Raw genomic sequence first — 13,994 nt, 5'->3', positions numbered from 1 at the left:
TGTATAAGCTGAAAGATGTAGATGACTTTTCATGTCAAAACACATCACATATGTTGGTTGTATTTTCCATCTTATTAATTTGTTTTGACATGGTTTTAACCTGTGCATTGTTTTTCTTCTTCTTAGTCACATATAACGGAGATTCGCAGTATTCCAGAAGCTTTGCCTTATTTCATAACCCCCAAAGCGGTAGACGACAATTCAACACTTCTGCAACAATTACCACACTGGGCAGCTTGTTCAATACGCAAGCTTTAGAGTTCCTTACCCCAGCATATAAAGGCCACCCTCGAGTCATGGCTTATGTTCTCAGGGTGTTGGAATCTTATCCTCCTGATAGAGTGACATTCTTTATGCCTCAGTTGGTGCAGGCACTAAGACATGATGAAGGGGTATGATGGCTTGCTTTCTTGTGATTGCATTTTGGTGGCATATAGCAGAGTGATATTGTGAAGTAAAGAAGTCTACATATTAAAACTGCAAGCTAGGTGGTATTATTAGTTTGGTGCCATGTGTCCATGTCTTTTGAGTCGCCCTTGATATGTACTCCCTCCGTCCCACTCAGATGTCCACATTCTTGAGTGGCACAAAGTTTTAGGGGAGTAATTTTTTGTGACAAAGTAGAGTGGAAAAGGTGATTGAATATTTTAATGAGAGAGGAGAGAGAGAGATTTATTTCCAAATATAGAAAGTGGACATCTTGAGTGGGACGGAGGGAGTATAATAGAAACTACTAGTATTTGCATGTTAAGAAAATGATCTTACTTGAAATCATCACTCAATAAGAAAATTTTTTAGCGTTCTCACTTTACCTTGAATATTATATCAGAAATGTACTTTACATGTTAGCAATTATGCAGAAGTTGGTCGAGGGTTACCTTCTTAGAGCTGCTCAACGAAGTGATATCTTGCCCATATTCTGATATGGCACTTACAGGTGAAAATATTACTGATGGTATACAGCATATTATGCAATTTATCTATTGTTCGAGTTATTTATGACAGGATTTTCCTTACAGGGTGAAGAAGCCTGTGTTCCTGAGGCAGGGGCCGGGGCAGGAGCAGGGGCAAAAGATGCACCTTTGCCATCGCCCACGGTATACTTCTTCTGATGCAGAAAGAACAAAATACATTTTTTATTACACATTCGTCATTATAATCGTTAGTGTGTATTTTTCTAAATCCATGATAATTATGTTAATAGTCATAGAGCATAGATGTTTCTGCATGTTATATCCTCTGCAGAATTCCAAGCACTTCTTTATATGATTGTCATATATAGTCACATATATGAAGATTGATTTTGTTTGTTGATTGATCATAGATGGCTTGCAATATATCCATTCTATAACAGTCCTCAAGTATGATAGTTTCCCTTGGAAATACTTTAGTAATCAGTTTCTGTTTCACAATTTCTATCTTAGTTTAGTTCTGAAGCTGTGGTCTTTTTTATACTTGTTAGTATGCCTTGAATCTGTATAGATTATGTTTCCTAATTGGGATAGGATTATGTTTTCCGAATTGGGACAGGATCTCACCTATTTATATGGGAGTAGGGCACATAATTAATTGTTTCCTCTCTTTTTCTCCAGACTGTCGCCTTTCAGCTTTGCTTCCAGTAGTAAGAGAAAAAATAATTGATGGTTTCAGTCCCAAAGCGCGTGCTATTTTTCAAAGAGAATTTGATTTCTTTGACAAGGTTACATCTATATCCGGTGTCCTCTTTCCAATTCCAAAAGAGGATAGGGCGAGCTGGCATAAGAAAGTAGGAATTACACTTCAAATTTTGCTTGTTGTTTCTCCTATTTAATGTTAATGGCAAGATATTTATTTTAATATTGATAGAGAATTGGAGAAAATCCAAGTTGATGGAGATGACCTCTACCTACCTACAGCTCCCGGCAACTTGTAAGGGGTATACAGGTTGATAGTGGAATACCTTTACAATCAGCAGCAAAAGTCCCTATAATGATAACATTCAATGTCGTGGACCGGGATGGGGATCATAATGATATAAAGCCTCAAGCTTGTATTTTCAAGGTATGTGACATTCTGAATGGATTGGGTGCTTAGCATAGTTCATCTCAAGGTATTAACTCCATGAACTGCTGATCCGTTGGACCAGTGAGCTTGTATGTATTTGAATGCTATCATAGTTCAATTCAAGTTTGGATCAAAACTAATGGCTACTGGAGTTTGTCTAGGCACACAATACCTGTTTATAGTTTATAAGGACAGAACAATAGTGGTTGATGAAGATAAGATCAAAAAGTGGTTGATGTATTAGCAACAACAGGAAGATCTTATGACAGAACAATAGCTAAGTAAAGAAGACACATCAAAGTTATGAAGTAAAGGCAGTTGTGTATTTGACCTGAGGCTATCTGTTGCAAAGTTTGTGCAGACTTTAAATATATATACATGTGGGGCCCTTGAACCTAAATCTTTATTTTGTGATTTACTAATGTGGGACCATGTAGGCAGCTTTTTAGCCATACATCCTGGCTCAGCTATACCCATATCTTTTGGTGCACTTCTTAATGATCTCATACTCTGATTTTATATCCTTCCTAATTGGACTATGTGCTTTACTATCTGCTATGTGGAAATGCTGGTTATCTTGCAACCTAGCACGTAATGAACCAAGACCTCACTAGAAAACTGTTTAAGAGGCATTCTAGGCAGTAAGTGATTTGAAATAAGGATGCAACTTCTTTTGTGTGTGTCTGCTGTCTGATTTGTTCTCTCCTTCTAAGATTATGCATGCGTTAATCTTCTTTATGTGGTTTGCAGCATGGCTTAGTACTGCATGCAATTAAGAAAGTATCTGTGTTAATTTGTTTCCTAGTTGTAGCAAAGAGAAGTAGATAAGCATATCTGAAAATACATGGTTCGTATCCTGATGCAACTGGTTTGCTTGTAGGTTGGAGATGACTGCCGACAAGATGTACTTGCTTTGCAAGTTATTTCACTTTTGAAGGACATCTTTGAAGCTGTTGATCTTAGTCTCTATGTGTTTCCTTATGGAGTACTCCCAACTGGCCCAGAGAGAGGAATTATTGAGGTGTGTCAACGTCATCTATTACATTATACTTCTATGAACAATTTTTTGGCATGTCCCTGAATTTTTACCAGATGATTTCTTCACAATCTAATGCTCATCATGCATCTATTGCCTTTTATCTTTCTTTCTAATTTGCTTTTCTTTAATATTATGAATAATATATTAATGTGCACCTCGCCACTTGGTGAATTAGTTAACAAAATAAGAGATTTGTCGACTATACTGTTTTATTTCATATGGCAGAACACATTTTATTTGTGCAAGCACCAAAACTAAACTGTTCTAGGCGTGAAACTCAGAATGATGATTAGCGACACAAGCACAATTGTCTATTGGACTCTTAGAAAATGGGACTCTCATTCTAATGGATCAAACATGATTGTGAGGCCATAAAGAGAATATTAAATAACTGGTTCACTTGCACATGGCTGTTCACAAAGACAAAGTATGAGGCACACTAATATTAAGTAGAAACTCTCAGGATGTATTCAGGATTACTCCATTGTACCAATCAGCATTATTACTTAAGTTATTGCTCATTTTGAAAAGTGTCATGAGGCAATCTATTTTAAAAAATTAACCAAATGCCATTCTAATAAAGATGCTTGACATGTATTGTTGGTGTCCTATATGGTTGAAAAAATGTAAAGGCTTGTGTGTTGTCGAGAAGGAAATTTAACTTACATTACTTATTGTTTTGAAGAAGCTGGTACTCTATGCTGTATCTGCACTGCATCTTCTTGAATAAGCTATGGATGCCGAGCTCTGAAGCAATTCCCTTAAATAGCTTGACATGTTCTCATATCCGCTTCCTATCATTGTTTGCCCTAAATTTTCTACTTATATGCTTGACAGGTTGTGCCTAATTCTCGAAGTAGGAGTCAGATGGGCGAGACCACTGATGGTGGTCTATATGAGATATTTCAACAGGACTTTGGGCCAGTTGGATCACCCAGCTTTGAAACTGCTAGGGAGAATTTTCTCATTAGCAGTGCTGGATATGCAGTTGCTAGCCTCTTGCTTCAACCAAAAGATAGGCATAATGGGAATCTTTTGTTTGACAGGTAAGTGCATATGCGCATCAATGCTTAAAATACAATAACCCAAAGCTTTACTTGGTCATTTTAAATCCATAGATGGATTCTGTGGTTCACAATTCCATCCTTTTAGTCTCCAAAGTTCAGTATTTAGATTGCCATTATTTTTTGGCATGAATCATCTTGTGCTTTATTTTCTTACATTCTACAAATATTTTGATCTATCCTAAGGAGATGGAAATTATTTTTTTGTTGAAGGATTAGACACACCATGTTATCAGGATGCATTACAGATTTACAGCCTCTATGATGATTCAGAGTGAAAAAAATGTGATTGATGATTAAAATCCATTGACAGTCAACTTATATAGCATGAAAATCTATGTTGGTTCAGTTGTGCAGTTAGTTTTAATATATACCTTTTACATTATACTAAGCCTGTTGCGATTCTTTGCGAATGCAGTGTAGGTAGGCTCGTTCATATTGATTTTGGTTTTATCTTGGAAACTTCTCCTGGTGGAAACATGAGGTTTGAAAGTGCTCACTTCAAACTGAGTCACGAGATGACTCAACTACTCGACCCATCAGGGGTGATGAAAAGTGATACGTGGTACCAGTTCGTAAGGTAATGTGTTAGTAATATCTTGGTCTGTCTCTCTTTTCAAGAATTATGCTTGATGCTAGCTAACGTTGTCATCGTTCCTTGCACAGCTTGTGTGTAAAGGGTTACCTTGCTGCACGACGCTACATGGATGGGATCCTAAGTACAGTGGCCATGATGCTCGACAGCGGGTTGCCTTGCTTCAGCAGAGGAGATCCTATTGGAAATCTTCGAAAGAGGTTCCATCCAGAGATGAGCGAGCGCGAAGCAGCCAATTTTATGATTCGCATATGCACCGATGCCTACAATAAGTGGACGACGGCTGGATACGATTTGATTCAATATCTCCAGCAAGGCATTGAGAAATGAGGAAGTTGTATAATCTTGGTCTCGTTATGGTTTTTGACGCTTGTATCTTGTAGCTGGGAAATGAGGAGAAAACCACGAAATATAGGTGCTATTTATTTTGCTGGGGATCGATGCTCCTGTTAATTTATTTAATTTATATTTTTTGTGGTTTCGTTTAAACCTTTTCAGATAGAACTGAGAAACAGAGTTGCGATGTGTGGTGTGATCCATCAACTTGTAAAAATGTAGCTCGATTTATTTCGTTCCACTTATATTTGATGTTATGATTTCATACTAATCCATCCTACTTGTTTCTAAACTAGTGAAATACTTAAAATATGTCATGTTAATTTCGAAGTCAGAATATAAACACCTTATTAATATTTTCTGTTGGGAATTATTAATTGCTTTGGTAATAAAGAGATAAAAGTATGCTAAATTTGAAATAAGCAAAAATCGTAGACAAACAATGCAGAGTGGGAGTATATTTTATCTTAAAAATCATCGCAGCATATGAGTCAAATAAATATATAACCTTCTTATTATTATAACAAATATTTATCGTAATGAATGCCACCGCCGTGGTTCGCGCCACAGCGGCGGTGCAATTTCCGGTTCCCCTTGCTCACTCTACCGGAGAAAATTACGCCGCAGCTTCCGTCTCCACCGCAGTTGCTAACAGCACAGCAATAGAATGTCGGAATCTAAGCTACTCCGTCAGGACTCGGCAGGGAAATTTTGTCCCTATTATCAACGATTGCTCTCTCACCATCCCCTCCGGCCAGTTCTGGATGCTTCTGGGTCCCAATGGCTGCGGGAAATCTACACTTCTAAAGGTATATAACGATTTGATTTTTGACGCATGTAATGTGTGTATATTGTTGTCAATTGTTTGTTGAAATTCTAGGCAACTTATTTCCTGGATATTTGGGGAGATACCTATATTGGAATTAGCATTAATTTGTTTTATTTGCGTGCTGTTTCACCTCTGTGCATGATGTATTATGATGCAAACATGTATGGGGAAGTGTGAGGTTGCGATATTGGGGAATTGATATTTCTCTAATCTCATGAACCCTAATTTCTTAATTTAAACACAACACATTGCAGATTTTGGGTGGTTTATTGAATCCAGGTGGTGGGTATTTGCATGTGAAGAAGCCCAGGAGTTTTGTATTCCAGAATCCTGATCATCAGGTAACGATCAAGTACATGTCACGTTTGTAACCCTGTAAATTATTTCTCTGGTGTAGTCAGATTGCCATAAATCCCTTTTTGTTTGTCTTTTTCATAAGTTAAAATGTTTTGATATAAGCCACCAGCACTTTAGAACACTAAGCTAATATATTTAGGAAAACTTTACAAAGGTGTTGTGCAGTTTGTTGTGACTCTTGTGATTTATGTTGGTTGGAATAAATTATGGGACATGCCATCATTCTTCAACAAGTAATATGTAGGAGCTACATGATAAACACTTATTTAACTTCTTCTCCTCTTGTATATATGGTTAATATTAGAGAAACGGAGGCATTGTCGTGGATCTAATTAGGTAATGCACAGGATACGTCAGAAAACTTAAACTTTTGAAGGGCTTCTACCATTTCAGTTTTTGTCATCAGAAATGGCCATGTGTAGCTACATGTCAAATCTGTGTTAAGTCAGAAATTATTTTTATAAGCCATTTTGTAGTCTCCCCATTCTTTTGGCAGGTAGTTATGCCCACTGTGGAGGCGGATGTGGCTTTTGGCCTTGGCAAATTCAATATAGACAATGATGAGATTACATCTAGAGTGGCTGAAGCTTTGGATGCTGTAGGCATGTATGAATATTTGAAAGTATGTCAAAATAAGATAAATTATTTTAATGTTTATGAGCTAAATATTTCTGCAAATCTGACTGTTGTTTTCAAACATCTAGAGACCCGTTCAGACCCTTAGTGGTGGTCAGAAGCAAAGGGTTGCTGTAGCTGGCGCTCTGGCGGAAGCATGCAAAGTATTGTTACTAGATGAACTTACATCATTCTTGGATGAAGATGATCAGGTATGGCTAATGGCCTAGTTTCTTTTTTCAGTTGTTTGTGGAATGACTGGGATAAGAATTTAATGGTCTCTCACAACTTGTGCTATCTGAAGTAAAGTATTACTGGACTACGGGTGAAATCCTAAAATAAATAACCAAAGCCACTCTCTGAAATCCTGAAAATGCATAGAAGAGTCACAAGTTTAAAACATTTCACAGAAAAGTAAAATTGAGATATCCAAATTTTTTACCAAAAATAAGAAAGGTGAGGTATCCACACCTATCCTACAGATGTTGGACTCACTTCTACTGGTAATGATCCTACGGAAAACACATCCTCACACTTTCACTTTGCCTGTATTGGTATGTTGAGCTATATGGCTGGTAAGATATATGCACGGCTGCATGTGCATTGGTCTTTACATATTATTAAGTTCAGGATATTCATTTAGGTTGCTGCCTGGAATCAAAATATAGTGGTTAGAACGATCTAAGTATATTCAGCATTAGATATATGTATATTCTTAAGATGTCAAATAAGTTAGTTTTGTTGTGATCTACATTCTTGCTTAATTTGAGGTCATGGCTTCATATAATTGTTGATTAACATGATATGATGTCGCAATTAACCTAGTATTGCTGCATACCCAAGTGTATTTGAACATGGACTCTAGCTTATATCAGTATATGTATCAGCCTACTATGTTGAGGATGCATCATTCAAAATGTGAACAAAGATTATTTGCTACTTTTTGATAGGCTGGGGTTGTAAAAGCAGTTAAAAGCTCTGTGGCTAGTTCCAAAGGAACTACAGCATTGTGGGTTACTCATCGTTTAGAAGAACTCGAGTATGCAGATGGTGCCGTCTACATGGAAGATGGAAGGGTTGTTTTACAAGGCAATGCCTCAACCATAAAGAATTTTGTTGAGTCTAAGCAAGCTTCTTACATTAAGCAAATCAATTCTTGAAAATTTAGCATTGCCATGTATCTTTTCACTGGATTCTTGCATAAGCTGTAGTTATACATCTATATCTACTCTCACATTTCTTCAATAATACATCAAATTATCAAAACCTGTAATCGATTTTTTCAGTGTAGCTAATGATGATATAGCGTCGAAGCTTTTGGATATTATAAAATTATAAATTTGAAAGGAATAAATATATAAATTTGGATATTATAAGACCTGTCAAACTAGTAAGGAATTGTTGCTCATTACAACACAAGATAAATATCGAGTTTAATTTCTACCAACCAATTGGGCTACTACACATGTAATGGCCCTACTTGTACATGTTCGGAGAAAAAATAGATTAATTAAAATGAAAGAATTGGTCTTCCATAGTATAAAGTTGCAACACAATAACAAACTGTGGTCTTTTGCTTTGCTTTCATGTAAGGTATTGAGATGCATGTGTAAAACCCCACAGCTGCAAGAGGAATAACAAGAAGATCAGCAAAAACCAGTATATTTGTTAGTATAAGTATTTCTATTCTCATTGAGATGCATTAAGTTAAAATACAAGTTATGAAGGGTAAATAGCTAGAATGAGTACCTCTACATCCTTCAATACAAACTCTTGATCATGAGCTAAACATGAGTTCCCAATGTTTCACAAGGTCCACTGGTTCCAGATAATCTACGATGGAGGAGCAAAAATAAGTCTGAGACTAGCTTATAAACTCTTCTTGAAAGTATGTAAGAGGGCTCTTCATTTCTTCATTGGAAAGAGAATTATTGTCTAGGAAAACCACTTTTATTTCTAGTAGTTGTAATTGCACCTTTACTATTACTAACATGGTGTTAAGCTCAATCAAGGATTCAAGATCCAACAGCATATTTTACAAAAAGGCCTAAAATCTTATAAATAGGATATAGGAGTTGGCATGCTTTATCAAATAAACTTAGCCAAACACCCCATAAGTGCGTAGCCATGTGGTAAAAGAACTTACAGATCTTCGTTCAAGCGCAGAGCAAAGCTGGCACCTCCTCCAAAAGCAATCAAATCATTCAAGCACAAATAGAAGTATCTATTCGCACCTATACAAACAAACGGATAAAGGTAGTCAGTTCTGAGATTATAATAGTGACTAGCGATACAACATGTTTCAAGTGAACTCCTATTGATGTTTAAGCATAGCAATCAGGCAATACTATAAATATATGTTTATGAAAAATTATTCATTTCAACAATGCAATCTAGCACGCATCCTCTAAATATGAATCACAATCTTTTGTTCATTTTAGTTACCCTCAGAGACAGTTAGCATCTACGTAAGTAAAACCTAACCGTAGTCCACATATGATAAAAATATCTATGAATCCAAAGAATTAATCGTGTGAACCGGGTAACATCCTGCTAAGATAAAGCACACTCTTAATATGGTTACAATGGGATGTGCTTACCAGTTGCTCTGAATAGCCTTGATTCACCATATATTGTCGTGAAAACAAAACTTTGACTTGTTCCCTGTCAAGTAGAGGGCAATAGGTAATAAACGGCGTAAGAAGGTCAAATGTACTGGAATTCGAAAACAGTAATTCAGAACATGATTTCCATAGCTGAGAGAAGCATATGACATACTTGATATTTTCTTTTTGAAGTAGCCTTTAAAGGGCAATCAAATAAGCCACCAAATACAGCACCCTTCTTGTCTCCGGAGATCTGAAGACAAAGTATGGATCAGTTTTAAATGATTAGAAGTTTCAAATAAATCTGTAAGCAGGTAGATATACAGGTCAACATACCAATAAACTTGGACCGTTCAGATCAGCACTCTTTCGGATAAGTGTGTTTAGTGATATGCCATGTCTTGCCGTACTGCCCTTCATTCAGTAAATTATAGAGCGTACATCAAGCCCTGATTGTGAATTACATAACTGAATGCAGTATCAACAAATATAAATCGATTTTACCTGTACAGTAGAGCCCATTGGCAACCTTTCACTATGTTAGGGAGTGATGCCTCGAGGAACTCATATAAATCTGGAGAGATGAACACAGATTCATCGACAAAGCTGGGCAAGGACTTCTCAAAACTATGTGGCGTAAAGACATCTTCAAATGTATCAGAGCTAGAGCCACTACTAGTGCTTCTCTCAGCATCAGGTACTGAATTTTCTAATTGGCTGCCAAATGAATCAAGATTCTGGCTCCTCACTGAGCCATGTCCACTATTTTCTTTTTGAAAATCATCATAGCTTTCTGTCCTATCCAAGGGTTTATCTTTCAGAGAAAAACTTTTACTTCTCCATTGAAACGACTGTGAACCAGTAGACGTAACTCCGTTAGCTTGCTCATTTGGTCGGTTCCAGCTGAAACTGGCTGAGGGGAGAAAGGAAAGCATAGAAGACGGCGACTTTCCATTCTTAGCATGCAACCTGGCCTACACATATAGAACCTAGTATTATAAAAAAATATCTGCACAGTGTAGATAATTGTCGAGAATCTAGAAACAATGAATATCAACTACAGAATCACTTACGATGCTTAAGCCTTCAGATATTATAACACACGAGAATATAACAAAGTAACAAACAACATGTAATATAATCAGCACTTTTCAAATTTCAAGAAAGAATAATCAAGCACATTATCCCAGCTAGAGAGCTACTCTTGTTTATCCAACGCCACATTAATTCTCCATTTACATTCAAGAATTCCAATAACATCAAAGTTTTTATCTAATTACAATTCCAGTTGAACCAAACGAGACAGCTTTTCAAGTCCAACTCACATTCTTGTCCAGGTACATTCATCACTAAAGAATTAGGTATTAAGCTGAATTTATCCTTCAAGGTCATTTAACCAAAAAATAGATGAATTTATGAAAAAAAGGAAGCTGATTGACATTGCCTTTTCCCACCAGATCACAATTCTAATTTCGACATTTTCAGGTGTTTCAGCTCGATCAAACCTATTATAAGCCCTAACAGAATCAGGATCAAATTGAGCAATATTCCTGCATCATAAACCTAAAAAGTTCCCAATAGAGCATATCTAATTACCAAAACAAATCTCAAAACACAACCACATTGCAGTATTGCACCAAAAAAATCTAAATTCAAAGCCTTAACACATGGATCATATGATTTTTTTGCCAAAATCATCAAATCGCTCAAAATCAATTCCAATCAAACTCACGTTCATATATTCAAAAATATATTTAGGAAAAAGCCTATGAAAGGTACCTCAGGTTCTTGATCTACCACCTCATTGGATGTCTGCGAATCGGAAAAGAAACTCGATAATTTATCGTAAACCTTGTCTCTAATGACATGCATTCTTCCCTTTCCCTTTCAATACCTTTCTTCCCCCCTTTTGTAGAGAATTCCGTGCAGGTTATTGTTTATTAGGGGGGAAAGAAATTGAAAAGATTGGAATTTTAAGAAGCCCAGATCCAGAATTGGGTAAAAGTGATGTGGAAGATTAATAAAAGTAGCTATTTTTGAGGGAAGAAAGAATGTTGAGAAGGAATGATGATGCAGTCACCGACTGTTCTCGATCCGTGTCAAATGTCAATTGAAGCGGAAAATTGGTGTCAATTTTTCACTCGCCCCTGTTTGAAATTAATTCCTTTAATCCTTGTTTCCAAAGAAAGGAATAAACATTAAAAATTCATACAACGTTAAATATACAACTATATCCGTACGTCTTTATTCTCGTTTTAAGTAAATAATTAAATCAATATTCGACTGAGTTAAATATGGAACTTTAATTTTGAATTATTAGATTTTAATGATAACTGATGAATAAAAATTGAACAAGATATAAGTTGTAATTAATAAATAATAGTACTAGTAGAGGTAATTATTTTTTGTAACTTTTAATTAAAATAACCCTCTCTAGTTAATGTTCTTCGGTCGTTAAGGTTTTCAGACTTTATCTTAGCGACTAGAGTAATCCCAATTCACAGACAAATACTTTCAGTTGAATAATTATAATTGCTGTTTATATATTTATTATTTTCAATTAGTTTAAGTTATCAACGTAAAGGATTTATGTGTTGAATAACAATTATTCGAGTCACAAATAAAAAGATAAATTATAATCTTTTCAGTAGTAATAGTAGTATTTTTCATTAAAATTTTCTCCTTAAACTATAAATCGAAGATATACCAGTTTGTGGCAATTTAAAGGTATTCTATCGATGAAAACAAACTGAAATAGTATCATTAATCAACAAAATGATTAGTTTTAAAAAGTGTTGTTTGAGGACACATTTATTTGGGGACAATTATTTTATAAAAACGAAAGCTCTCAAAATTACATCCACAAATTATTCAAAATGGTTTTTAATAGGAAACATTTACAAAAGTTGGATATGAAACGTCTGTGGCCCTCTTTCACAGGAAATAAAGTAGCATTTCATAATTGGAAATAAAGTTTCATCTCTATGAATTTGAAAATACATAAAGGTGATTTAAGACTTATCATATCGAGTCTAATATAGGGGAGCATTATGGGCTGGAGTGAGTGAGCATCTAGTCTTTGCCATTATTTCTCTATTTACTAGCTGGTGTGGGAAAATTGGTGAATGAAATATAAACATGTGCATTATTTGATTGAAGTTGAGCATTATGTATCAAGTAGTTGTCATTATTTGCAATATAGTATGCATTATGAGAATTATTGTGTATATGGGTGAATTGCTGCTTTTGTCATTATGAGTAGTATGGTTTTACCTTTATAAGTGCTCTTATACATGGGAGACTAACTCAATGAAGTATCAATGTGCGCATTAGTTGAATAAAAAATTACATTATTTATGTTCTGTGATGCATTATTTGTCAAGTATTTTACATTATGTATCTGCTTACTGGCTGGTGTGGGAAAATTGGTGAATGGAATATAAATATGTGCATTATTTGACGGAGGTTGTGCATTATGTATCAAGTAGTTGTCATCATTTGCAATGTAGTAGGCATTATGAGAATTATTGTGTATATGGGCGAATTGCTGCTTACCATAACTTAAAAGTTTGCATGTACATTATTTGTTTGAAACTGTACATTATTTATTTGGTACTGTGCATTATTTATTTGGTACATTATATATCAAATATTATGCATTATTATGTTCGTTATAATAATGTTCTGATGTTGTATGTTGACGATCCCACAGCAGAGAAGCAGCTGCGACTGGACATACACGATGTTGTCGATGACATAATACCCGTGGCACTAGCCACGAAATTGATGGAAAGATTGGCCGAGGCAGGGCCAAGTACAACGCCTGAAGAGTGGGTCGACCATTATGGGCTGGAGTGAGTGAACATGTAGGCTGGGGTGAGTGAGGCTATGGTTGTTGAGTGGATATTTATTAGCTGGAGTGGTTCTTTAAACTGTCGGGTTTTTTATAGAACTCGTGTTGGAAAGTGGACACAGCCGAATTGTGGCTTGGTATCTTTTGAACCATTTGTTATGTGCTTTTTGCAAACAGAAACAATTCTTTGGTGATAGTGTTTGATGACATTAACTCGGCACATTTAATTATTCTACTTTAAAGAATATTGAAACATCGCTCCATAGAAACGTAAAATAGGAATAAAATCATGTAGATAGAGTTAACTTTATTTTAACAATAATGACCAATAGACTGAAAGTAATGGATATAAATAACCCAATAATGATAGTATTGGTCGTAGCAGTAGTATATTCATAATGTACAATCCATTAAGTGCGTGTGCATAATAATGTAAAATTTAAAGGCCAACAATGTACATTATAGGTTTCCTAATGCAATGTATAATATACATAATGTGTCTAATAATGAACTGTAATGGAATAACTATATTGAGTCCAGTGCACTCCGATATTGTAAAACTTCTTTACCAATAATGACCGACAACCGATTACAAATGCAAACATAATGTGTACAACACATTAAGTGCGTTTTAATGTAGATAAAGCAACGTATAAT

At 35.6% G+C, this 13,994-nt stretch overlaps 3 protein-coding genes across 4 annotated transcripts; 2 read left to right on the top strand and 1 right to left on the bottom strand.

Annotated features, from left to right (window-relative positions):
* Positions 1–126: 126 nt before the first annotated feature.
* On the top strand, positions 127–5,294 carry LOC121789121 (phosphatidylinositol 4-kinase alpha 1; the record flags this gene model as incomplete). The annotated part of the gene is given in 13 exon segments (XM_042187641.1): positions 127–241; positions 244–392; positions 861–906; positions 909–937; positions 1,020–1,083; positions 1,602–1,747; positions 1,749–1,765; positions 1,846–1,898; positions 1,901–2,040; positions 2,924–3,064; positions 3,920–4,128; positions 4,565–4,726; positions 4,813–5,294. Coding segments are annotated over 13 exon segments (1,530 nt in total), but the record flags the coding sequence as incomplete, so codon positions are not given.
* A 307-nt stretch (positions 5,295–5,601) lies between these two features.
* Positions 5,602–8,144, top strand: LOC121789119 (ABC transporter I family member 10-like). The gene is made up of 5 exons (XM_042187638.1): positions 5,602–5,886; positions 6,161–6,247; positions 6,760–6,885; positions 6,968–7,090; positions 7,829–8,144. Exons 1-5 carry the CDS (start codon positions 5,617–5,619, stop codon positions 8,036–8,038), a joined length of 816 nt encoding a protein of 271 aa, XP_042043572.1. The 5' UTR covers positions 5,602–5,616; the 3' UTR covers positions 8,039–8,144.
* Positions 8,145–8,232: 88 nt separating this feature from the next.
* Positions 8,233–11,594, bottom strand: LOC121789118 (TLD domain-containing protein 2-like). Of its 2 annotated transcripts, none has more exons than XM_042187637.1 (8): positions 11,264–11,594; positions 9,989–10,453; positions 9,821–9,893; positions 9,657–9,737; positions 9,479–9,542; positions 9,025–9,112; positions 8,628–8,711; positions 8,233–8,501 (listed from the first exon to the last, which is right to left on the bottom strand). In XM_042187637.1, the coding sequence occupies exons 2-7, from the start codon at positions 10,417–10,419 to the stop codon at positions 8,663–8,665; spliced, it is 786 nt and encodes a 261-aa protein (XP_042043571.1). In that variant the 5' UTR covers positions 10,420–10,453; positions 11,264–11,594; the 3' UTR covers positions 8,233–8,501; positions 8,628–8,662. The 2 variants fall into 2 exon arrangements, with proteins under 2 accessions (XP_042043571.1, XP_042043570.1); XM_042187636.1 differs by having other exon boundaries at positions 9,989–10,458; positions 11,264–11,592.
* Positions 11,595–13,994: the final 2,400 nt, after the last annotated feature.

Source organism: Salvia splendens, unplaced genomic scaffold (genome assembly GCF_004379255.2).
Source record: "Salvia splendens isolate huo1 unplaced genomic scaffold, SspV2 ctg145, whole genome shotgun sequence".
Taxonomy (NCBI): domain Eukaryota; kingdom Viridiplantae; phylum Streptophyta; class Magnoliopsida; order Lamiales; family Lamiaceae; genus Salvia; species Salvia splendens.
This window is presented reverse-complemented; position numbering and strand designations above follow the sequence as displayed.

Coding starts and splice junctions, on each gene's coding strand:
- LOC121789119 (XM_042187638.1), top strand. CDS start 5,617: ATGAATGCCACCGCCGTGGTTCGCGCCACAGCGGCGGTGCAATTTCCG. Junction 6,886..6,967: donor GCATGTATGAATATTTGAAA/GTATGTCAAAAT, acceptor TCAAACATCTAG/AGACCCGTTCAGACCCTTAG. Junction 7,091..7,828: donor TCTTGGATGAAGATGATCAG/GTATGGCTAATG, acceptor ACTTTTTGATAG/GCTGGGGTTGTAAAAGCAGT.
- LOC121789118 (XM_042187636.1), bottom strand. CDS start 11,356: ATGCATGTCATTAGAGACAAGGTTTACGATAAATTATCGAGTTTCTTT. Junction 9,738..9,820: donor TGAACGGTCCAAGTTTATTG/GTATGTTGACCT, acceptor CTTTGTCTTCAG/ATCTCCGGAGACAAGAAGGG. Junction 9,543..9,656: donor CTTCAAAAAGAAAATATCAA/GTATGTCATATG, acceptor TCTACTTGACAG/GGAACAAGTCAAAGTTTTGT.